Consider the following 25,478-nt stretch of genomic DNA (forward strand, 5'->3'; position numbering starts at 1 on the left):
ACTCCATAAACTTTCATTGTTATGCAGATGATACTCAGTTATATCTGTCGATCAAGCCGGATGAAACTAATCAGTTAGCTAAACTTCAAACGTGCCTTCAGGATATTAAAACCTGGATGACCTGTAATTTTCTAATGTTAAACTCAGATAAAACGGAAGTTATTGCTCTGGGACCCAAGCACCTCCGTGACGCACTATCCAAAGATATAGTTACTCTGGATGGCACCACCCTGGCCTCCAGCACCACCCTGGCCTCCAGCATCACCCTGGCCTCCAGCACCACCCTGGCCTCCAGCATCACCCTGGCCTCCAGCACCACCTTGGCCTCCAGCACCACCCTGGCCTCAATTCAATTCAATTCAATTTTATTTATAGTATCAATTCATAACAAGAGTTATCTCAAGACACTTTACAGATAGACCACACTCCAGAATTTACAAGGACCCAACAGTTCTAGTTTCCTCCAGAGCAGCAACAGGGCCACAGTGGAGAGGAAAAACCTCCTTTTTGGCAGAAACCTCGGTCAGACCCAGACCCAGACCCAGGCTCTTGGTAGGCGGTGTCTGACGGGCCGGTTGGGGTTAGAATGAAGAGTGGCAATAACAAAAATAGAAAAAATTAGTAGTTTGTAGCAGTTCTTTGTAGTAGTTCATGGCATAGCAGGACGTAGCAGGACGTAGCTGGGCACCGCAGGACGTTGCAGGACGTAGCAGGACGTAGCAGTGTAGCAGATGAACATGGCATCACAGAACGTGTAGCGGGACCATGGCGATAGCTGCTACCCTGATTTCGGAGCCTCTCTGATCCAAGGGAACATGCTGGGAAAAAAGAACATAAGGACTCCGGGGAATGACTCCCCAGAAATAGGTTAGTAACTAGGTTAGTAACTAGGTTAGTAACTAGGTTAGTAACAAGCATTTCTGGGACATGGATGCACATAAATGAAAAGATGGAAAGATAGAGGAGAGAGGAGCTCAGTGTATCAAAATAAGTCCCCAGCTGTCTAAAACTATTACAACAAAACCAAGAGAGACGAGGTAAAGAGAGCTCCAGCCCGGCCGGGCTAGAACTCTCCCCAACCGGATCGGGCTGTATGCCAAGTCTCCCTTTAGTTCTACTATATTCTTGATTATATGTTAGATAAATCTGAAAACTACGTGACTAACTACTACTCCCTAACAAGCACCACTGTGAGGAATCTTGGAGTTATCTTTGATCAGGACATGTCCTTTAATTCCCACTTAAAGCAAATTTCAAGGATCGCCTTATTTCACCTACGTAATATTGCAAAAATCAGGAATATCCTGTCTAAAAATGATGCAGAAAAACTAGTCCATGCATTTGTTACTGCTAGGCTGGATTACTGCAATTCTCTGTTATCAGGCTGCTCAAAGACGTCCATAAAGACTCTACAGCTGATCCAGAATGCTGCAGCACGTGTTCTGACAGGAACCAGGAAAAGAGACCACATCTCTCCTGTTTTAGCTTCTCTGCATTGGCTTCCTGTAAAATTTAGAATAGAATTTAAAATCCTTCTTCTCACCTACAAAGCTCTTCATGGTCAGGCTCCATCTTATCTTAAAGAGCTCATAGTACCTTACAACCCTAGGAGAGCACTATGCTCCCAGAGTGCAGGGTTACTGGTGGTTCCTCGAGTCTCTAAAAGTAGAACGGGAGCCAGAGTGTTCAGCTATCAGGCTCCTCTCCTGTGGAACCAGGTTCCAGTCTGGGTCCAGGGACCAGAGCGTTCAGTTATCAGGCTCCTTTCCTGTGGAACCAGGTTCCAGTTGGGGTTCAGGAGGCAGACACCGTCTCCACATTTAAGAGTAGGCTTAAGACTTTCCTTTTTGATAAAGCTCATAGTTAGGGCATAGATATGAATATTGTTAGGGAGTGAGGAGTCGCAGCGTCCGCCTAACCCGGCCCACCTGCTTCTCGTCATAGTTGTCAGATTTATCTATCATATAATCAAGAATATAATAAAACTAAAGGAAGACTTGGCATACAGCCCGATCCAGTTGGGGAGAGTTCTGGCCTGATGAGATCCGGTTGGGGAGAGTTCTAGCCTGATGTGATCCGGTTGGGGAGAGTTCTAGCCTGATGTGATCCGGTTGGGGAGAGTTCTAGCCTGATGAGATCCGGTTGGGGAGAGTTCTAGCCTGATGTGATCCAGTTGGGGAGAGTTCAAGCCTGATGTGATCCGGTTGGGGAGAGTTCTAGCCTGATGTGATCCGGTTGGGGAGAGTTCTAGCCCGACCAGGCCCCTCTCTTTACCCTGTCTCTCTTGGTTTTGCTGTAATAGTTTTAGACAGCTGGGGACTGAGCTTCTCTCTCCTCTATCTTTCTATCTTTCCATTTGTGTTCATCCATGTCCCAGAAATGCTTTTTACTAACCTAGTTCCTAACCTAGCTCTGGGGAGTCACTCCCCGGAGTCCTTAAGTTCTTTTTCCCCAGCATGTTCTCTTAACGTTTAGGGAACGTTAGAACCCGGAGGGAACGTTCCCTAAACGTTAGTTTTTGGTTTGGTTTGAACTAACCTTTAGAGAATCAAAAACTAACGTTCCCTAACGTTCTGTGTTAGTGGGGAATAGTCTGACCTACAAACACATACACACATACTACTACTACTACTACTACACACACACTTTCACATTTATACTTGGAGGGTTCTGTTGTGTCTGTAGTTCTTTATACCAGGAGGGTTCTGTTGTGTCTGTAGTTCTTTATACCAGGAGGGTTCTGTTGTGTCTGTAGTTCTTTATACCAGGAGGGTTCTGTTGTGTCTGTAGTTCTTTATACCAGGAGGGTTCTGTTGTGTCTGTAGTTCTTTATACCAGGAGGGTTCTGTGGTGTCTGTAGTTCTTCATACCAGGAGGGTTCTGTGGTGTCTGTAGTTCTTCATACCAGGAGGGTTCTGTGGTGTCTGTAGTTCTTGTAGTGGGGTCTCGACGTGTAGTGAGGTCACATGATGTGTGTTAACCAATGAAGACTCATTGTCAAAAGAAACTTTATTTCACTTTTACAAAAACAAAGTGAGACAAGATGAAACTATAAAAAACATGAAACTTCCTACATCCTGGCACGTGATTGGCCAAACCGCTCTATGATGTCATCATCCGAGGAGCAATGCTCATGGACATCAACTCCTGGAAGAGAAGCTTACAGGCGTAGGGCATCCGCACCAGAGAGATCTGGGGGGGGGACACAGTTAGAGAGTCAAATAAAACATCCGCACCAGAGAGATATGGGGGGGGGGTTAAATTAAAGAGAGACAGACAGAGAGAGAGAGACAGAGACAGAGAGAGGGACAGAAAGAGAGACAGAGAGAGAGAGACAGAGAGAGAAAGAGAGAGGGACACAGAGAGAAAGAGAGAGGGACAGAGAGACGAAGAGAGAGAGAGAGAGACAGAGATAGGGACAGAGAGAGAGAAGGAGCGAGAAAGAGAGAGAGAGAGAAAGACAGCAAGAGAGACAGACGGGTAGAGAGACAGACAGGTCACCTGGGTCTTGTTGCGGCAGCCGCGGCACTCGTACGTGTGCGTGCGCGTGTTGGCGATGGCCATCAGACCGCACAGGTTACACACGTGGACCTGGTACGGGTCGGACGCCTCGAACAGACGCTCACGCAGGAACTGGGCCGCGCCGTGGGCGATCTGACAGTCCCGCTCCATCTCCCCAAACCGCAGACCGCCGTCCCTGGAGGGAGACAGGTTAGAGACAGACGGGTTAGAGACCGACGGGTTAGAGAGGAACTGGGCCGCGCCGTGGGCGATCTGACAGTCCCACTCCCTCTCCCCAAACCGCAGACCGCTGTCCCCTGGGGGGAGACAGGTTAGAGACAGACGGGTTAGAGACCGACGGGTTAGAGACCGACGGGTTAGAGACCGATGGGTTAGAGAGGAACTGGGTCGTGCCGTGGGCGATCTGACAGTCCCACTCCCTCTCCCCAAACCGCAGACCGCCGTCCCTGGGGGGAGACAGGTTAGAGACAGACAGGTTAGAGACAGACGGGTTAGAGACCAACGGGTTAGAGACTAACGGGTTAGAGACAGACAGGTCACAGAGAGAGAGAAAGACGGACAGGTCAGACAGGTGTGTCCTCACCGGGACCGTCCCTCCATAGGCTGTCTGTTGAGGATCTGGACGGGTTAGAGACAGAGAGACAGACAGACAGACAGACAGATATGTCCTCACCAGGACCGTCCCTCTGTGGGCTGTCTGTTGAGGATCTGGACGGGTTAGACACAGAGAGACAGACAGAGACAGGTGTGTACTCACCGGGACCGTCCCTCCATGGGCTGTCTGTTGAGGATCTGGACGGGGCCCCGGGCCCTTGAGTGGATCTTGTCGTCCACCATGTGCTTCAGACGCTGATAATACGTCGGGCCGATGAAGATCTGAGACGTCAGCTTCCTGCCTGTGAAGCCGTTATACAGGACCTGGAATAACATATATTAGATATAATAATAATATACTATATACAGTGAGGAAAATAAGTATTTGAACATCCTGCTATTTTGCAAGTTCTCCCACTTAGAAATCATGGAGGGTCTGATGTCCTCGTAGGTGCATGTCCACTGTGAGAGACATGTCCACTGTGAGAGACATGTCCACTGGGAGAGACATAATCTAAAAAAACATCCAGAAATCACAATGTATGATTTTTTAACTATTTATTTGTATGAAACAGCTGCAAATAAATATTTGAACACCGGTCTATCAGCTAGAACTCTGTCCCTCAAAGACCTGTTAGTCTGTCTTCAAAATGTCCCCCCCACTCCATTTATTATCCTAAATTAGATGCACCGGTTTGAGGACGTTAGCTGCATAAAGACACCTGTCCCCCCCATCCAATCAGTAAGAATCCAACTACTAACATGGCCAAGACCAAGGAGCTGTCCAAAGACACCAGAGACTAAACTGTCCCCCTCCACAAGGCTGGACAGGACTACGGGGACATGTCCAAGCAGCTTGGCGAAGACAGGTCCACTGTTGGAGACATCATTAGAAAATGGAAGAAGCTAAACATGACTGTCAGTCTCCCTCAGACTGGGGCTCCATGCAGGATCTCACCTCGGGGGGTCTCAATGATCCTAAGAAAGGTGAGAAACCAGACCAGAACTACACGGGAGGAGCTGGTCCAGGACCTGGAAAGAGCTGGGACCACCGTTTCCAAGGTTACTGTTGGTAGTACACTAAGACGTCATGGTTTAAATCCTGCATGGCCCGGAAGGTTCCCCTGCTTAAACCAGACCAGGTCCAGGCCCGTCTTAAGTCTGCCAACGACCATCTGGAGGATCCAGAGGAGTCATGGGAGGACGTCATGTGGTCTGATGAGACCAGAATAGAACTTTTTCCTTTTCCTAATTCCACTAACCGTGTTTGGAGGAAGAAGAATGATGAGGACCATCCCAAGACCACCATCCCTACTGTGGAGCATGGGGGGGGTAGCATCAGGCTTTGGGGGGGTTTCTGCACATGGGACAGGGGGACTGCACTGTATTAAGGAGAGGAGGACCGGGGCCATGGATTGGGAGATGTTGGGGACCAACCTCCTTCCCTCAGTTAGAGCATTGAAGATGGGTCGAGGCTGGGTCTTCCAACATGACAAAGACCTGAAGACCACATCCAGGAGAACCAAGGGGGGCTCTGGAAGAAGCAGATCAAGGTTCTGGGGGGGCCTAGCCAGTCTCCAGACCTAAACCCAATAGAGAATCTTTGGAGGGAGCCCAGAAACCTGACTGGTCTAGAGAAGATCTGTGTGAAGGACTGGGCCAGTATAAAGAACCTTGTTTCTTCTCAGGTGGTAGGTGTAATATAGATGTAGTACATGTAGTATAAAGTACCTCGTTTCCCCTCAAGTGGTAGGTGTAATATAGATGTAGTACATGTAGTATAAAGTACCTCGTTTCCTCTCAGGTGGTACCCGTACTCTGACAGCAGGTTGGAGACTTTCTGCACGTTGACGGCGTCGTTGAACGGCGTTGCGTCGCCGATCTCTCCTTTGTTAGCAGATACCTGAACAATAACAAATATATATTTATACTGTATATATATATAAATATAAATATATACAGTATATATATATATCAAATAATAATAACCACAAATAGAGATATATGTAGATCATATTACCCATAGACGGTTCTAGGTCATATTACCCCCAGATATTATTACTGTTGGAATTTAAAATTGTATATGTGCTTAAACATTGTGGGATTTGCATTCTACATTTCAGCTGAAAGGTAAAAGCGTTATTTCATCATAAATGAAGACATGCTGGTCATGCAGTAAGTTTGTTGTTATAAGTATATAGTTTGTTGTTTGTTATATTAAGTTGTTTTGCAATACCTCTGTTTTATAATATAAGATGTTCTGCTACATTTTGTTATAATCCAGCTCTCCTAAATGTGTCAGAAGCAGAACTGATTGTTAGGGAGGCTTCCTAGATCTGGTTCCAGTCCTCTTTACCCCCACTGAGCTTTTCCTGAACTGAGGGTCATAAACTCTCAGTCACATTCCAACTGAAAGATAACGAATAAGCACACACACACACACACACACTCACACACACACACACACACACACACACACACATCACAGTGGTCTAGACCCCCCCTTTGTGAATAAGACCAGGGGTCCCAGAGCCAGAGAGGAGGTAACTCTGTCTCAGGATGTCCTTCGTAAGAAATGGATTCACACATCCACATCGCAGATTTGATCCTAACTGAACCCTGAGAATGAGCAGGACTTAGCTCCATTACCCCTAGACAGTTCTAGATATTATTACCCATAGACAGTTCTAGATATTATTACCCATAGACAGTTCTAGATATTATTACCCATAGACAGTTCTAGATATTATTACCCATAGACAGTTCTAGATATTATTACCCATTGACAGTTCTAGATATTATTACCCATAGACAGTTCTAGATATTATTACCCATTGACAGTTCTAGATATTATTACCCATAGACAGTTCTAGATATTATTACCCCTAGACAGTTATAGATATTATTACCCCTAGACAGTTCTAGATATTATTACCCATAGACAGTTCTAGATATTATTACCCATAGACAGTTCTAGATATTATTACCCATTGACAGTTCTAGATATTATTACCCATAGACAGTTCTAGATATTATTACCCATTGACAGTTCTAGATATTATTACCCATAGACAGTTCTAGATATTATTACCCATAGACAGTTCTAGATATTATTACCCATAGACAGTTCTAGATATTATTACCCCTAGACAGTTCTAGATATTATTACCCATAGACAGTTCTAGATATTATTACCCCTAGACAGTTATAGATATTATTACCCATAGACAGTTCTAGATATTATTACCCCTAGACAGTTCTAGATATTATTACCCATAGACAGTTCTAGATATTATTACCCATAGACAGTTATAGATATTATTACCCCTAGACAGTTATAGATATTATTACCCCTAGACAGTTATAGATATTATTACCCCTAGACAGTTATAGATATTATTACCCCTAGACAGTTATAGATATTATTACCCCTAGACAGTTCTAGATATTATTACCCATAGACAGTTCTAGATATTATTACCCATAGACAGTTCTAGATATTATTACCCCTAGACAGTTCTAGATATTATTACCCCTAGACAGTTCTAGATATTATTACCCATAGACAGTTCTAGATATTATTACCCATTGACAGTTATAGATATTATTACCCATTGACAGTTATAGATATTATTACCCATAGACAGTTATAGATATTACCCCTAGACAGTTATAGATATTATTACCCATAGACAGTTATAGATATTATTACCCATAGACAGTTATAGATACTATCACCCATAGACAGTTATAGATATTATTACCCCTAGACAGTTATAGATATTATTACCCCTAGACAGTTATAGATATTATTACCCCTAGACAGTTCTAGATATTATTACCCATAGACAGTTCTAGATATTATTACCCATAGACAGTTATAGATATTATTACCCATAGACAGTTATAGATATTATTACCCCTAGACAGTTATAGATATTATTACCCCTAGACAGTTATAGATATTATTACCCCTAGACAGTTATAGATATTATTACAGTTCTAGATATTATTACCCCTAGACAGTTCTAGATATTATTACCCCTAGACAGTTATAGATATTATCACCCATAGACAGTTATAGATATTATTACCCCTAGACAGTTATAGATATTATTACCCCTAGACAGTTATAGATATTATCACCCATAGACAGTTATAGATATTATTACCCCTAGACAGTTATAGATATTATTACCCCTAGACAGTTCTAGATATTATTACCCCTAGACAGTTCTAGATATTATTACCCATAGACAGTTCTAGATATTATTACCCATAGACAGTTCTAGATATTATTACCCCTAGACAGTTATAGATATTATTACCCCTAGACAGTTCTAGATATTATTACCCCTAGACAGTTCTAGATATTATTACCCCTTGACAGTTATAGATATTATTACAGTTCTAGATATTATTACCCCTAGACAGTTATAGATATTATTACCCCTAGACAGTTATAGATATTATTACCCCTAGACAGTTCTAGATATTATTACCCCTAGACAGTTCTAGATATTATTACCCCTAGACAGTTCTAGATATTATTACCCCTAGACAGTTCTAGATATTATTACCCCTAGACAGTTATAGATATTATTACAGTTCTAGATATTATTACCCCTAGACAGTTATAGATATTATTACCCATAGACAGTTCTAGATATTATTACCCATAGACAGTTCTAGATATTATTACCCCTAGACAGTTCTAGATATTATTACCCCTAGACAGTTCTAGATATTATTACCCATTGACAGCTCTAGATATTATTACCCATTGACAGCTCTAGATATTATTACCCATTGACAGTTCTAGATATTATTACCCATTGACAGTTCTAGATATTACCCATTGACAGTTCTAGATATTACCCATTGACAGTTCTAGATATTACCCATTGACAGTTCTAGATATTATTACCCCTAGACAGTTCTAGATATTATTACCCATAGACAGTTCTAGATATTATTACCCATAGACAGTTATAGATATTATCACCCATAGACAGTTATAGATATTATTACCCATAGACAGTTCTAGATATTATTACCCATTGACAGTTCTAGATATTATTACCCATAGACAGTTATAGATATTATTACCCCTAGACAGTTATAGATATTATTAACCATAGACAGTTTTAGATATTATTACCCCTAGACAGTTCTAGATATTATTACCCCTAGACAGTTCTAGATATTATTACCCCTAGACAGTTCTAGATATTATTACCCCTAGACAGTTCTAGATATTATTACCCATAGACAGTTCTAGATATTATTACCCATAGACAGTTATAGATATTATCACCCATAGACAGTTATAGATATTATTACCCATAGACAGTTATAGATATTATTACCCCTAGACAGTTATAGATATTATTACCCATAGACAGTTATAGATATTATTACCCTAGACAGTTATAGATATTATTACCCATTGACAGTTATAGATATTATTACCCCTAGACAGTTATAGATATATTATTACCCCTAGACAGTTAGATATTATTACCCCTAGACAGTTCTAGATATTATTACCCCTAGACAGTTATAGATATTATTACCCATAGACAGTTCTAGATATTATCACCCATAGACAGTTCTAGATATTATCACCCATAGACATCTCTAGATATTATTACCCATTGACATTTCTAGATATTATGGATCGTACCTTTCCCTGCAGACACTCGATAAGATGGCCGACTGTCATTCTGGACGGGATGGCGTGCGGATTGATGATGATGTCAGGAGTGATTCCCTCGCAGGTAAATGGCATGTCCTTCAACACAGATATTAAATATTAATACTTCAACCCAGATATTAAATATTAATACTTCAACACAGATATTGATACTTCAACACAAGTATTAATATTAGTCCTGTAAATGATGAACTGATCCAGAATCAGATTCACATTTAAAGAGTCAACGTGGAAAACAGATCAAAGACAAGATATATATATATATATATATATATATATATATATATATATATATATATATATATATATAAATGGGTATGTATATACACACAATATATCAAAACAAACGTTTCAGGAGCTGAGATTAGACTTCCTGTCTGTACGGTTTACTTCCTGTTTACTTCTTGTCTGTAAGGTGAACTTCCTGTCTGTAAGGTGAACTTCCTGTCTGTGCGGTGTACTACATGTGAACTTTCATGTTTACTTCTTGTCAGTACTGTGTACTTCCCATCTGTACTTTGTACTTCCTTCTGTACTTCCTGTGTTCTTCCTGTTTAGCTACTGTCTGTACGGTGTACTTCCTGTTTACCTCCTGTCTGTACGGTGTACTTCCTGTGTACCTCCGGTCTGTACGGTGTACTTCCTGTTTACCTCCTGTCTGTATGGTGTACTTCCTGTGTACCTCCTGTCTGTACGGTGTACTTCCTGTGTACCTCCTGTCTGTAAGGTTTACTTCCTGTTTACCTCCTGTCTGTACGGTGTACTTCCTGTTTACCTCCTGTCTGTACGGTGTACTTCCTGTTTACCTCCTGTCTGTACGGTGTACTTCCTGTGTACCTCCTGTCTGTACGGTGTACTTCCTGTTTACCTCCTGTCTGTACGGTGTACTTCCTGTTTACCTCCTGTCTGTACGGTGTACTTCCTGTTTACCTCCTGTCTGTACGGTGTACTTCCTGTTTACCTCCTGTCTGTACGGGGTACTTCCTGTTTACCTCCTGTCTGTACGGGGTACTTCCTGTTTACCTCCTGTCTGTACTGGATCCCACAGGTTCCTTTCTGTCCGTGTCGGCTGGCGAACTTGTCTCCAATCTGAGGAATCCTGACAGAGCGAACCTGCAGGAGATATTATTATTATTATTATTATTATTTACAGTACAGGCCAAAGGTTGAACCCACCTTCTCCTCCAATGAGATCTTTTATCTTCAGGACTATTTCCATTGTAGATTACCTCTGAAGCATCAGAACTATGAATGAACACATGAGGAATTATGGACTCAACAACAAAGTTAAAGAACTGAAAACATGTCTTATATTCTAGTTTCTTCAGAGTCCCCCCCCTTTACTCTGATTACTGCATTGCACTCTCGTCATTCTCTTGATGAGCTTCAAGAGGTCTTCACCTGAAATGTTTTCCCAGCAGTCTTGAAGGAGTTCCCATGATGCTCAGCACCTGTCGGCCCTTTGCCTTCACTCTGCGGTCCGTCTCTCCCCAAACCATCTGGACTGGGTTCAGGTCCGGGGACTGTGGAGGTGCAGCCCCCCATCACTCTCCTTCTTGGTCAAATAGCCCTTACACTGTCTGGGGGGGTGTTTGGGGTCATGGTCCTGTTGGAAAATAAATGATGGGCCAACTAAACCCAGACCGGATGGGATGGCATGCCGCTGCAGGATGCTGGGGTAGCCCTGGAATTAATCCCCAACAATGTCACCAGCAAAGCCCCCCCACACCATCACACCTCCTCCTCCATGCTTCACGGGGGGAACCAGGATGTAGAATCCATCCGTCACCTTCTCTCCGTCACAAAGACACGGGGGTTGGAACCTAAGATCTCAAACCTGGTCTCATCAGACCAGAGCCCAGATTTCACTGGTCTAATGTCCATTCCTTGTGTTTCTGGTCCAAACAGATCTCTTCTGCTTGTTTCCTCTCCTTGGCCGTGGTTTCCTAGGCTTGTTTCCTCTCCTTGGCCGTGGTTTCCTAGCCTTGTTTCCTCTCCTTAGCCGTGGTTTCCTAGGCTTGTTTCCTCTCCTTGGCCGTGGTTTCCTAGTCTGGTTTCCTCTCCTTAGCAGTGGTTTCCTAGATTTGTTTCCTCTCCTTGGCTGTGGTTTCCTAGTCTGGTTTCCTCTCCTTAGCAGTGGTTTCCTAGGCTTGTTTCCTCTCCTTAGCCGTGGTTTCCTAGGCTTGTTTCCTCTCCTTGGCCGTGGTTTCCTAGCCTTGTTTCCTCTCTTTAGCAGTGGTTTCCTAGATTTGTTTCCTCTCCTTAGCAGTGGTTTCCTAGATTTATTTCCTCTCCTTGGCAGTGGTTTCCTAGGCTTGTTTCCCCTCTCTGGCCGTGGTTTCCTAGGCTTGTTTCTTCTCCTTAGGAGTGGTTTCCTATATTTGTTTCCTCTCCTTGGCAGTGGTTTACTAGGCTTGTTTCCTCTCCTTAGCCGTGGTTTCCTAGGCTTGTTTCTTCTCCTTAGCAGTGGTTTCCTAGATTTGTTTCCTCTCCTTGGCCGTGGTTTCCTATATTTGTTTCCTCTCCTTGGCCGTGGTTTCCCAAGCTTGTTTCTTCTCCTTAGCAGTGGTTTCCTATATTTGTTTCCTCTCCTTGGCCGTGGTTTCCTAGCTGCTATTTGACCACAAAGGCCTGATTCGCGCAGTCTCCTCCTACCAGTTGTTCTAGAGATGTGTCTGCTGCTAGAACTCTGTGTGGTATTCATCTGCCAGCATGTTTCCTCGGATCATGGTTGCAGCTGTCACCATGGTCCCGCTTCACGTTCTGCGATGCCCTGTTACATCCTGCCACGATCTGCGGTGCCCAGCTACGTCCTGCAACGTCCTGCAATGTCCTCCTACGTCCTGCTACGTCCTGCTACGTCCTGCTACGTCCTGCGGTGCCCAGCTACGTCCTGCTACGTCTTGCTACGTCCTGCGGTGCCCAGCTACGTCCTGCTGCGTCCTGCAACGTCCTGCGGTGCCCAACTACGTCCTGCGACGTCCTGCGGTGCCCAGCTACGTCCTGCTACGTCCTGCTATGCCATGAACTACTACAAAGAACTGCTACAAACTACTAATTTTTTCTATTTTTGTTATTGCCACTCTTCATTAACCCCAACTGGCCCGTCAGACACCGCCTACCAAGAGCCTGGGTCTGGGTCTGGGTCTGGGCCTGGGTCTGACCGAGGTTTCTGCCTAAAGGAAGTTTTTCCTCTCCACTGTGGCCCTGTTGCTGCTCTGGAGGAAACTACTAGAACTGTTGGGTCCTTGTAAATTCTGGAGTGTGGTCTAGACCTACGCTATCTGTGAAGTGTCTTAAGATAACTGGTTATGAATTGATACTATAAATAAAATTTGATTGAATTGGTCTTCCTTTCCTGGGGGGGTCCTCATGTGAGCCAGTTTTGTTGTAGACCTTGATGGTTTTTGCGACTGCACTCAGGGACACATTCAAAGTTTTACAATTTTCGGGACCAACCGCCCTTCATTTCTTAAAGTAATGATGACCTCGTTTCTCTTCTCTTAGCTGATTGGTTCTCACCATAATATGAATTCTACCAGTCTTCCAATAGGCTGTCTGCTGTGTATCAACCTGACTTCTGATGGTCCCAACTCCATTAATAAGGAAGAAACTCCACTAATGAACCCGGGGGGGGGGACCATTTCAGGGACTACCTCATGAAGCTCATTGAGAGAACACCAAGGGATTGCAGCACTATCAAAAAAGCAAAGGGGAGGGGGGGGGGGGGTACATTGAAGAAACTAGAATATAAGACATGTTATCAGTTATTTCAGACTTTTTTGTTAAGTCCATAATTCCACGTGTTTATTCATAGTTCTGATGCCTTCAGTGGTAATCTATAATGGAAATAGTCATGAAAATAAAGGTAACGCATTGGATGAGAAGGTGGGTCCAAACTTTTGGCCTGTACTGTAGAAATAGATAAAGATAGATACATATAGATATAGATAGATAGATAGATAGTTAGATAAAGACAGATATAGATGAAGACAGATGTAGATAAAGACAGATATAGATCGATAGCTAGATGTGTCTTGTCCTGACCCGGATCTTGCAGAACTTGTAGCCCTCCTGGTTGAGCGTAACCATGACCTGGTCCACGATGCCAGTCTCGCTGGTCCTCAGGAAGGTGCTGCAGTCCCGCTTGGTGTAGCGCTGGTTGGTGCTGTCCAGCTCGTCATCGTTCTCCGGCAGCGTCACCGTCTTCCCAATGATAACGTCCTCGCCGGAGACACGCACGCCGGGGGCGATCAGCCCGTCGTCATCTAGCTTGTCGTAGATGGCGTGTCTCATACCTGAGGACGGGAGACGAGTGTTGGAGCTCGGCAACATCTCCATAATATATCTCTATTTCAGGATATGAGACCAGGAATCCACGCAACATCTCCATATTATGAACACGAGGGCAACACGAGGGCAACATGACATGTCTGACTCCTAGGAGACAATTGCAGTGTGGGACTCGTCTCAGTCCCTTCCCCTCTACGTCTGACTCAACAACCAGAAACAGAAGAGGGACCTCACCTGAACAGGTTTCCCGTGTGGGCTTCTCAAAGATCTCCTCCTGATCAAAGCCTTTCTTCGACTCCTGCTCTTTGTACGATCGATAGAAGACAGACCTGCAGGGTCAGAACACACTGAGTTTCCTCTACCGTCGCTCCATTAAAAAAAAATGACATATTTATTAGCAACGGGGATTTAAAAGGTCAAAGCTCAGCATTGTGATATTTTCTGTTGCGATACTATTTACATACACGGATGCCAAGTAAGTAGTAATAAGTAAAAAAGGTAATAAATGCAGAATTTCACAATAAGTTACAACTGCAATCATTTGCTATCATGGGGCCTCTGGGATCATTTACTATCTGTCCTGTGAAGGAGCCTGCATGTCTCTGCTGTGTCCTCTGTCCTTGGGGGACATGAGTAAGTCTTGGTGTAACCAACCTGAAGAAGCCCCGGTCCACGGCCGAGCGGTTCATGATCACAGAGTCCTCCTGGTTGTAGCCTGTGTACGAGGCGATCGCCACGATGGAGTTGATCCCTGGAAACAAGACAAGTTCACTCGGACACTAGACCATTCATTAAGGGCCCCATGTCCCACATTTCCCCTCCCTTTCAGGGGGGCTACAGGTATTAACAAGTTAAATTTAAGACTTTTTAATACCAATTCTTAATGAAATTTAAGACCAAACTTACGATGGAAATACAAAGTGGAAATATACAGTAATCTTACCAAGTAAACACTAAATTAACAGTATGGTAAAATGACAATAATTGGTTGAGTTTAAGAACATTGACTTAATGTGTGTATTGTGAAATGTGTTTTCATGTCTCCATGTGACCAATTTTTGTTCAAGTTCTGATGTCTACTCCTGAGCTTTTGTGAATATACTTGGAAAACCATTCATATTCTATATTAAACCAAACAGTGACTCGGCACTTGAGAAAGCCTTCCCAAAAGAAGTCCAGCTGTTTGCTTTTAGTTTTCTGGTTCAGTGTCTTGTCGAACATGATTACAAACGCACCGCATTTTTGGACTTCTGTGATGAGCTATTTTTTTTATATATGGCACCAATCCAAATTTAGCCCCTTATCTGGTCTAGTCTCTTCCAGAGGCAAAAGACTGTCCCAGCCACGTATCTGGTCTAGTCTCTCCCAGAGGCAAAGGACTGTCCCAGCCCCGTATCTGGTCTAGTCTCTTCCAGAGGCAAAAGACTGTCCCAGCCACGTATCTGGTCTAGTCTCTCCCAGAGGTAAAGGACTGTCCCAGCCACGTATCTGGTCTAGTCTCTCCCAGAGGCAAAGGACTGTCCCAGCCCCGTATCTGGTCTAGTCTCTCCCAGAGGCAAAGGACTGTCCCAGCCCCGTATCTGGTCTAGTCTCTCCCAGAGGTAAAGGACTGTCCCAGCCCCGTATCTGGTCTAGTCTCTCCCAGAGGCAAAGGACTGTCCCAGCCCCGTATCTGGTCTAGTCTCTCCCAGAGGTAAAGGACTGTCCCAGCCCCGTATCTGGTCTAGTCTCTCCCAGAGGTAAAGGACTGTCCCAGCCCCGTATCTGGTCTTGTCTCTCCCAGAGGTAAAGGACTGTCCCAGCCCCGTATCTGGTCTTGTCTCTCCCAGAAGTAAAGGACTGTCCCAGCGCCGTATCTGGTCTAGTCTCTCCCAGAGGTAAATGACTGTACAAGCCCTGAATCTGGAAACATAGCTTGGAACACTTATTCAGCCCCGTCATTGGACCTGTATGAGTTGTGTCTGGTCCAGGTCCTCAGCACCCCCATCACCTCTGGTCCGAGTGTTGGCGTAGAGAACAAACAGCTGGCGTTGTTGCTGTAGATTTCCCGTGGTAACATCCAGCGTTGTAGCGTTGACATGGTTGTTAGCGGTGGAGCAGAAACTAGCGATGGCGGGTTGCTGGCGTCCCTTTACGTAGTCTCTGTTTTTTAATTAGTACGTGTGATTCCACCGCTCTGATCCCCATTGTCCAAAGTTTGAAACTCTTAACATATAACGCAGTTTGCTTCATAAGAATTTTCAGGCACCAACCTTAACCAAGGATACTCGTTGTTTTCAAGCCATTTGTCACTGAACTTGCATTTCCTGTGTTTTTAGACGGCTATCAACAATTGCTGTATTACCTGCATGCTGCTCTCACTGACTACGGCCACGCCAGCACCCACCCACGAAGCAGCTTGATTGGTTGGAGTTAGGCATTTGACCTGGAGTGGTTAAGGTTAGGATAGCCGATTGGTCGGGGGATAGGACACATACTAATGGGCTTATGTTACCGTGACAACGCAACGCAAAGCCTACCGGGAAAAAAATATTCGACAACAGATATCCTGCATTTTCGCTGTGACATGACACAAACATATTTAAGACCTACCCAATCTGAATTTAAGACAATTTAATACATTCTGAGGCCTTATTTTTAGGAAACGTGATTTAAGACTTTTTAAGACTTTTTAAGGCCACCCTGTTCTTTGTGTTCTGGTGGCTTTCTGAGGATCTCTGCAGGGTAAATCCAGACAGCTAGCTAGACTATCTGTCCAATCTGAGGACTATGGTTACCTGGTCCTCAGGTCTCTGCAGGGTAAATCCAGACAGCTAGCTAGACTATCTGTCCAATCTGAGGACTATGGTTACCTGGTCCTCAGGTCTCTGCAGGGTAAATCCAGACAGCTAGCTAGACTATCTGTCCAATCTGAGGACTATGGTTACCTGGTCCTCAGGTCTCTGCAGGGTAAATCCAGACAGCTAGCTAGACTATCTGTCCAATCTGAGGACTATGGTTACCTGGTCCTCAGGTCTCTACAGGGTAAATCCAGACAGCTAGCTAGACTATCTGTCCAATCTGTCCCCGTCCTCTGTCTCTGACAGCTAGCTAGACTGTCTGTCCAATCTGAGTCTCTGTTGACGACTAAAACTACTTCTGAACGTACACATGTTCCACCAAAACAACTTCCTTCCTGAGACTATTTAGCAGAGGCACCATGGCTCCGTCCTGGGCTTAGCCCCGCCCACAATGATTGTGACTGGTTTAGAGAAAAGCCAATAAACCAGAGCAGGTTCCTCTGCAGAGCTGTGGAGGAAGGTCTGGACATGAGGGACTAGACACTCGCAGAATCTCCGACAGGACGTCCCATTGGTCACTGACCCTACAGTTGAACAAACTGACAGGAAGTGTCAGTGTCAGGAAGTGATCACTGACCCTGACCAGCGGAGCCAGGAACTGGACCCAGAGTGTTACTGCTGTCCTCCACAGAATTACATTTACCTGAATATATATTTATTTATTATCCTATAGGAAGTTGAATAATGAAGGGATGTCTCTGAACTACCCACTGAGCGTTGGTCCTGCCTGTCCAGGTGTGTGTGTGTGTGTGTGTGTGTGTGTGTGTGTGTTTGTTACCTGCGGGCAGCTCTCTGAAGCGCAGGTACTCCATAGAGCGGGTGGTGACCAGTGGTTTCTGGGGGTAGTACAGCACGTGGGCCAGCGTGTCCATCCGCACATGGAAGTTGGTGATGTAGACCCCCATGGCCTGTTTCCCCATGGCAGACTGGTACGTGTTCCTGGGAGACTGCAGGTAGACAGGTTGCAGAAAGGTAGACAGGTTGCAGAAAGGTAGACAGGTTGCAGAGAGGTAGACAGGTTGAAGAGAGTTAGACAGGTTGAAGAGAGGTAGACAGGAGGTTGCAGAAAGGTAGACAGGTTGCAGAGAGGTAGACAGGTTGAAGAGAGTTAGACAGGTAGGTCGGGGAAGGGGATGATAGACGCACACACCCCCAGGATCATTATGATAGTAGTAGTACCTGGTTGTGGTCGGGGAAGGGGATGATAGACGCACACACCCCCAGGATCATGGACGGGTGGATCTCACAGTGTGTGTATGTGGAGCAGTAGGCCACGCCCTTCTCCTGCAGGTCGTCAGGCGTCATGGCGAGCATCACGGTCTCCTCCTCCAGGGTGTCGATGTACTCCACCACCCCGCTGGCCACCAGGTCCTGCCAGCTGGCCACAGACACAACAGACACCGTCACTACTACTACACAAAATACACACAGCATTACTACTACTCCACCACGCCGCTGGCCACCAGGTCCTGCCAGCTGGCCACAGACACCACAGGCACAACAGTTACTACTATGACAACTACTACCACTAATATTACTAGTAATATTAGTTACCTTACAACCCAACAACCCTACAAGAGCACTACGCTCCCAGAATGCAGGGTTACTTGTGGTTCCTAGAGTCTCCAAAAGTAGAACAGGAGCCAGAGCGTTCAGCTATCAGGCTCCTCTCCTGTGGAACCAGGTTCCAGTCTGGGTTCGGGAGGCAGACACCGTATTTAAGACTAGGCTTAAGGCTGAAACCCAATCCTTCGTCTTACCCCTACCCCTTCCCCTAAATTTTGCGCGTTCACGCAGAACCTAGTGGTGTCCCAATTGGTAGGGGATAGACCAAGGGGTGTATGGCCCTAGAAACCAAGTGTGGACGCGACCTCACTTGATATCAACAGTAGCTGCTGCATCGACCAGAGAGACACATAAATTTAAGTAATTTCGGCTTAAATAATTTTTTTAAAAGTTACGACAGTCTTGTTTTGTGATCTATACAGTCCTGGACATATATACTTGCAACCATGTTCCTAACTGAAACTTAAAAAAAAAAAAAACGCTAGCTTGCAATGCTAACGCTAATCGCTAACGCTAACGTTGATTTGCACAACAGTCCCGCATTTCTCTGCCTTGAATGGGCTGTATACACCGCATAGCTTGTATAGCTATATATATATATATATATATATATATATATATATATATATATATATATTAATATTAACGTCTATGATACATTGCTACGTGCTTTACATATACCGTCCTGTATCACACAGGAGGACACAGCAGCTGGTCCACTTTGGGGATGAAAACGAGCAGAAGTTTCTTAAATCATGTGTTCATGTTGTACCCATTCATTATTGCATTGGTACTGTATTATTGTAATCATTTGTAATTAATTCCTGTTCATGCACTTGCATATTGTTGTTAGTTTTGATATAGGACACTGATGAAATATGAGGGGGGGGAGTTACTGGCCAACAGGCATCAGACTGGTCTGAATATCAGAACAGCTGGAGTTCATTTGTTTGTTTGTGGTCTTGTGTGTATTTTTTTACAAAATGTTTTTGTGAACATCAATGACATTCAGAACGGTGATAACTGTTCGCAGTTAGGCAAACAGCGTCCGCCTAACCCGGCCCACCTGCTTCTCGTCATAGTTTTCAGATTTATCTATCATATAATAAAGTATATAATAAAACTAAAGGAAGACTTGGCATACAGCCCGATCCGGTTGGGGAGAGTTCTAGCCTGATGTGATCCGGTTGGTGAGAGTTCTAGCCTGATGTGATCCGGTTGGGGAGAGTTCTAGCCTGATGTGATCCGGTTGGGGAGAGTTCTAGCCTGATGTGATCCGGTTGGGGAGAGTTCTAGCCTGATGTGATCCGGTTGGGGAGAGTTCTAGCCTGATGTGATCCGGTTGGGGAGAGTTCTAGCCCGACCAGGCTCCTCTCTTTACCCTGTCTCTCTTGGTTATGCTGTAATAGTTTTAGACAGCTGGGACTGAGCTCCTCTCTCCTCTATCTTTCTATCTTTCCATTTGTGTTCATCCATGTCCCAGAAATGCTTTTTACTAACCTAGTTCCTAACCTAGTTCCTAACCTAGCTCTGGGGAGTCACTCCCCGGAGTCCTTAAGTTCTTTTTTCCCCAGCATGTTCCCTCGCCATGGTCCTGCTAAACGTTCTGCGATGCCATGTTCATCTTGCTACACTCTGCGGTGCCCTGCTACGTCCTGCTGGGCATTGTAATGCCCACAGTGCCGTGTTATGCCATGAACTACTACAAAGAACTATTTTTTTTAAACTTTTTGTTATTGCCACTCTTCATTAACACCAACCGGCCCGTCAGACACCGCCTACCAAGAGCCTGGGTCTGACCGAGGTTTCTGCCTAAAAGGAAGTTTTTCCTCTCCACTGTGGCCCTGTTGCTGCTCTGGAGGAAACTACTAGAACTGTTGGGTCCTTGTAATTTCTGGAGTGTGGTCTAGACCTGGTCTATCTGTATAGTGTCTTGAGATAACTCTTGTTACGAATTGATACTATAAATAAAATTGAACTGAATTATTACTCCTACTACAACTACAGGTCCTGCCAGCTGGTCACAAACAACTTTACTTTAACCTGTAGTTTTCTGTACCTGTAGATGTACCTGAGGTCTCACCTGTAGTTTTCTGTACCTGTAGATGCACCTGAGGTCTCACCTGTAGTTTTCTGTACCTGTAGATGTACCTGAGGTCTCACCTGTAGTTTTCTGTACCTGTAGATGCACCTGAGGTCTCACCTGTAGTTGTTGTACTCGCGCTCCTTCAGCTGGTCGATGTGTCGTCTCTTCAGCAGCAGTTTCTGTTTCTCTACGATCAGCAGCGGCCGGCAGATCCGGCCGGCGTCTGTGTAGATTCTGATCTCTCGCTCCCGGATGTCTCGGATCATTGACACCTGAAACAAATATATTATATACATATATACACATACATATACATATACATACATATACACAAATACAGAAACTGGAGAACCCAGTGGGACCAGGTCCTGCTATGATGAGGTTTGGTTACCTCGGAGACGATGATGTCCATCTGTCTGCGGAGCTTCCTCAGCGTGTTCATCAGCTGTTCGGGATCTTTGTGGATTCCCACCCAGCAGCCGTTCACAAAGATCTTAGTGGCACTGAAACATTATAATGCAAAGATCTTAGTGGCACTGAAACATTATAATGCAAAGATCTTAGTGGCACTGAAACATTATAATGCAAAGATCTTAGTGGCACTGAAACATAATACAAAGATCTTAGTGGCACTGAAACATTATACAAAGATCTTAGTGGCACTGAAACATAATACAAAGATCTTAGTGGCACTGAAACATAATACAAAGATCTTAGTGGCACTGAAACATAATACAAAGATCTTAGTGGCACTGAAACATAATACAAAGATCTTAGTGGCACTGAAACATTATAATACAAAGATCTTAGTGGCACTGAAACATAATACAAAGATCTTAGTGGCACTGAAACATAATACAAAGATCTTAGTGGCACTGAAACGTTCAACACAAAGCAGAGAAACATGCTAAGACTGTGATCTGATGTATATGTATTTATAGCAGAAACATGCTGATGTATATGTATTTATAGCAGAAACATGCTGATGTATATGTATTTATAGCAGAAACATGCTGATGTATATGTATTTATAGCAGAAACATGCTGATGTATATGTATTTATAGCAGAAACATGCTGATATATATGTATTTATAGCAGAAACATGCTGATATATATGTATTTATAGCAGAAACATGCTGATGTATATGTATTTATAGCAGAAACATGCTGATGTATATGTATTTATAGCAGAAACATGCTGATATATATGTATTTAAAGCAGAAACATGCTGATGTATTTGTATTTATAGCAGAAACATGCTGATGTATTTGTATTTATAGCAGAAACATGCTGATGTATATGTATTTATAGCAGAAACATGCTGATATATATGTATTTATAGCAGAAACATGCTGATATATATGTATTTAAAGCAGAAACATGCTGATATATATGTATTTATAGCAGAAACATGCTGATATATATGTATTTAAAGCAGAAACATGCTGATATATATGTATTTATAGCAGAAACATGCTGATGTATATGTATTTATAGCAGAAACATGCTGATGTATATGTATTTATAGCAGAAACATGCTGATGTATATGTATTTAAAGCAGAAACATGCTGATGTATATGTATTTATAGCAGAAACATGCTGATGTATATGTATTTAAAGCAGAAACATGCTGATATATATGTATTTAAAGCAGAAACATGCTGATGTATATGTATTTATAGCAGAAACATGCTGATGTATATGTATTTATAGCAAAAACATGCTGATGTATATGTATTTATAGCAGAAACATGCTGATGTATATGTATTTATAGCAGAAACATGCTGATGTATATGTATTTATAGCAGAAACATGCTGATGTATATGTATTTATAGCAGAAACATGCTGATGTATATGTATTTATAGTAGAAACATGCTGATGTATATGTATTTACAGCAGAAACATGCTGATGTATATGTATTTATAGCAGAAACATGCTGATGTATATGTATTTATAGCAGAAACATGCTGATGTATATGTATTTAAAGCAGAAACATGCTGATGTATATGTATTTATAGCAGAAACATGCTGATGTATATGTATTTAAAGCAGAAACATGCTGATGTATATGTATTTATAGCAGAAACATGCTGATGTATATGTATTTATAGCAGAAACATGCTGATGTATATGTATTTATAGCAGAAACATGCTGATGTATATGTATTTATAGCAGAAACATGCTGATGTATATGTATTTAAAGCAGCGACTGACTCTGCGATGGCAGCCGGAGAGATCTCCTCCAGGTTCTCCATGCTCCACTCCTCCAGGAACTCCAGGATGGGAGACGGCTGCGAGCCCACGGAGATGTAGGCCATCAGGGCCAAGTTCTTTACCAGACCCACCGCGTGGCCCTGGAGCACATCAAAAATAAAGGAATATACGTCAAATATACATCTAAATACATCTAAATACATAAAATATACATCTAGAAATATATCACACTACTAGGCAATGGAGTACATCAAATATACGGAAATATACATTAAATATACATCTAACTACATCAAATATACAGTGAGGAAAATAAGTATTTAACACGCTGCTATTTTGCAAGTTCTCCACTTAGAAATCATGGAGGGTCTGATGTCCTCGTAGGTGCATGTCCACTGTGAGAGACATGTCCACTGTGAGAGACATAATCTAAAAAAACATCCAGAAATCACAATGTATGATTTATTAACTATTTATTTGTATGAAACAGCTGCAAATAAATATTTGAACACCTGTCTATCAGCTAGAATTCTGTCCCTCAAAGACCTGTTAGTCTGTCTTCATATTGTCCCTCAAAGACCTGTTAGTCTGTCTTCAAAATGTCCCCCCCACTCCATTTATTATCCTAAATTAGATGCACCTGTTTGAGGTCGTTAGCTGCATAAAGACACCTGTCCCCCCCATCCAATCAGTAAGAATCCAACTACTAACATGGCCAAGACCAAGGAGCTGTCCAGAGACACTAGAGACTACATTGTCCCCCTCCACAAGGCTGGACAGGACTACGGGGACATGTCCAAGCAGCTTGGTGAAGACAGGTCCACTGTTGGAGACATCATTAGAAAATGGAAGAAGCTAAACATGACTGTCAGTCTCCCTCGGACTGGGGCTCCATGCAGGATCTCACCTCGGGGGGTCTCAGTGATCCTAAGAAAGGTGAGAAACCAGCCCAGAACTACATGGGAGGAGCTGGTCCAGGACCTGGAAAGACCTGGGACCACCGTATCCAAGGTTACTGTTGGTAGTACACTAAGACGTCATGGTTTAAATCCTGCATGGCCCGGAAGGTTCCCCTGCTTAAACCAGACCATGTCCAGGCCCGTCTTAAGTCTGCCAACGACCATCTGGAGGATCCAGAGGAGTCATGGGAGGAAGTCATGTGGTCTGATGAGACCAGAATAGAACTTTTTGGTCCTGATTCCACTAACCGTGTTTGGAGGAAGAAGAATGATGAGGACCATCCCAAGACCACCATCCCTACTGTGGAGCATGGGGGGTAGCATCATGCTTTGGGGGGGTTCTGCACATGGGACAGGGGGACTGCACTGTATTAAGGAGAGGAGGACCGGGGCCATGGATTGGGAGATTTTGGGGACCAACCTCCTTCCCTCAGTTAGAGCATTGAAGACGGGTCGAGGCTGGGACTTCCAACATGACAAAGACCCAAGACCACAGCCAGGAGAACCAAGGGGGGCTCTGGAAGAAGCAGATCAAGGTTCTGGGGGGGCCTAGCCAGTCTCCAGACCTAAACCCAATAGAGAATCTTTGGAGGGAGCCCAGAAACCTGACTGGTCTAGAGAAGATCTGTGTGGAGGGGGGGCCAGAATCCCTTCTGCAGGGTGTCAGACCTGGTGCAGGACTACAGGAACCGTTGGAGACAAAGGCTGCTGGACCAGATATTAACATGGATCTTCTCAGCTGTTCAAATACTTATTTACAGCTGTATCATACTAATAAATAGTTAAAAATCATACATTGTGATTTCTGGATGTTTTTTTAGATTATGTCTCTCACAGTGGACATGTCTCTCCCAGTGGACATGTCTCTCACAGTGGACATGCACCTACGAGGACATCAGACCCTCTATGATTTCTAAGTGGGAGAACTTGGAAAATAGCAGGGTGTTCTATAAATAAATACTTATTTTCCTCACTGTATGTAGTGTGTGTGTGTGTGTGTGTATATATATATATATATATATATATATATATATATGTGTGAATATAGTGTGTATTATATATTTTACCTTGGGCATCTCGGCGGGACACACTATCCCCCACAGCGTGTTGTGTGTATGTATATATGTAGTGTGTGTGTGTATATATATATATATATATATATTAGAGCTGGGCAGCGATTATTATTTATTAATTGCGATTAATCGCATAATTTCCCCGACTAATCGCAAAATTAAATAATTAATTCAAAAGTAGTGTATATAGTGTATAAAGTAGTGTATAAAGTTGTGTATATAGTGTATATAGTAGTGTTATAGTGTATAAAGTAGTGTATATAGTAGTGTATATAGTAGTGTATATAGTGTATAAAGTAGTGTATATAGTGTATAAAGTAGTGTATATAGTAGTGTATATAGTGTATATAGTAGTGTATATAGTGTATAAAGTAGTGTATATAGTAGTGTATATAGTAGTGTATATAGTGTATATAGTAGTGTATATAGTGTATAAAGTAGTGTATAAAGTAGTGTATAAAGTAGTGTATATAGTAGTGTATATAGTAGTGTATATAGTGTATATAGTAGTGTATATAGTGTATAAAGTAGTGTATAAAGTAGTGTATAAAGTAGTGTATATAGTGTATAAAGTAGTGTATAAAGTAGTGTATATAGTGTATAAAG

The 25,478-nt window shown here is 43.3% G+C and overlaps 1 protein-coding gene across 1 annotated transcript in view; it reads right to left on the reverse strand.

The window, feature by feature from the left end:
- Positions 1–2,648: 2,648 nt before the first annotated feature.
- The window catches only part of polr2b (RNA polymerase II subunit B), a 30,182-nt gene continuing 7,352 nt past the window's right edge, over positions 2,649–25,478 (reverse strand). Inside the window, exons 3-17 of the mRNA XM_032507260.1 lie at positions 22,841–22,980; positions 21,009–21,120; positions 20,735–20,889; positions 18,145–18,343; positions 17,744–17,912; positions 14,780–14,876; positions 14,360–14,454; positions 13,880–14,130; positions 10,856–10,945; positions 9,803–9,910; positions 5,906–6,019; positions 4,280–4,440; positions 3,502–3,697; positions 3,075–3,192; positions 2,649–2,659 (exon numbers count right to left, since the gene is read on the reverse strand). Of these exons, the coding sequence (XP_032363151.1) occupies positions 3,103–3,192; positions 3,502–3,697; positions 4,280–4,440; positions 5,906–6,019; positions 9,803–9,910; positions 10,856–10,945; positions 13,880–14,130; positions 14,360–14,454; positions 14,780–14,876; positions 17,744–17,912; positions 18,145–18,343; positions 20,735–20,889; positions 21,009–21,120; positions 22,841–22,980 (1,977 nt within the window). The 3' untranslated portion in view covers positions 2,649–2,659; positions 3,075–3,102. The remainder of the gene's footprint in view (positions 2,660–3,074; positions 3,193–3,501; positions 3,698–4,279; positions 4,441–5,905; positions 6,020–9,802; positions 9,911–10,855; positions 10,946–13,879; positions 14,131–14,359; positions 14,455–14,779; positions 14,877–17,743; positions 17,913–18,144; positions 18,344–20,734; positions 20,890–21,008; positions 21,121–22,840; positions 22,981–25,478) is intronic.

This window comes from Etheostoma spectabile, unplaced genomic scaffold (assembly GCF_008692095.1).
Source record: "Etheostoma spectabile isolate EspeVRDwgs_2016 unplaced genomic scaffold, UIUC_Espe_1.0 scaffold00001961, whole genome shotgun sequence".
In the NCBI taxonomy this organism is placed as follows: domain Eukaryota; kingdom Metazoa; phylum Chordata; class Actinopteri; order Perciformes; family Percidae; genus Etheostoma; species Etheostoma spectabile.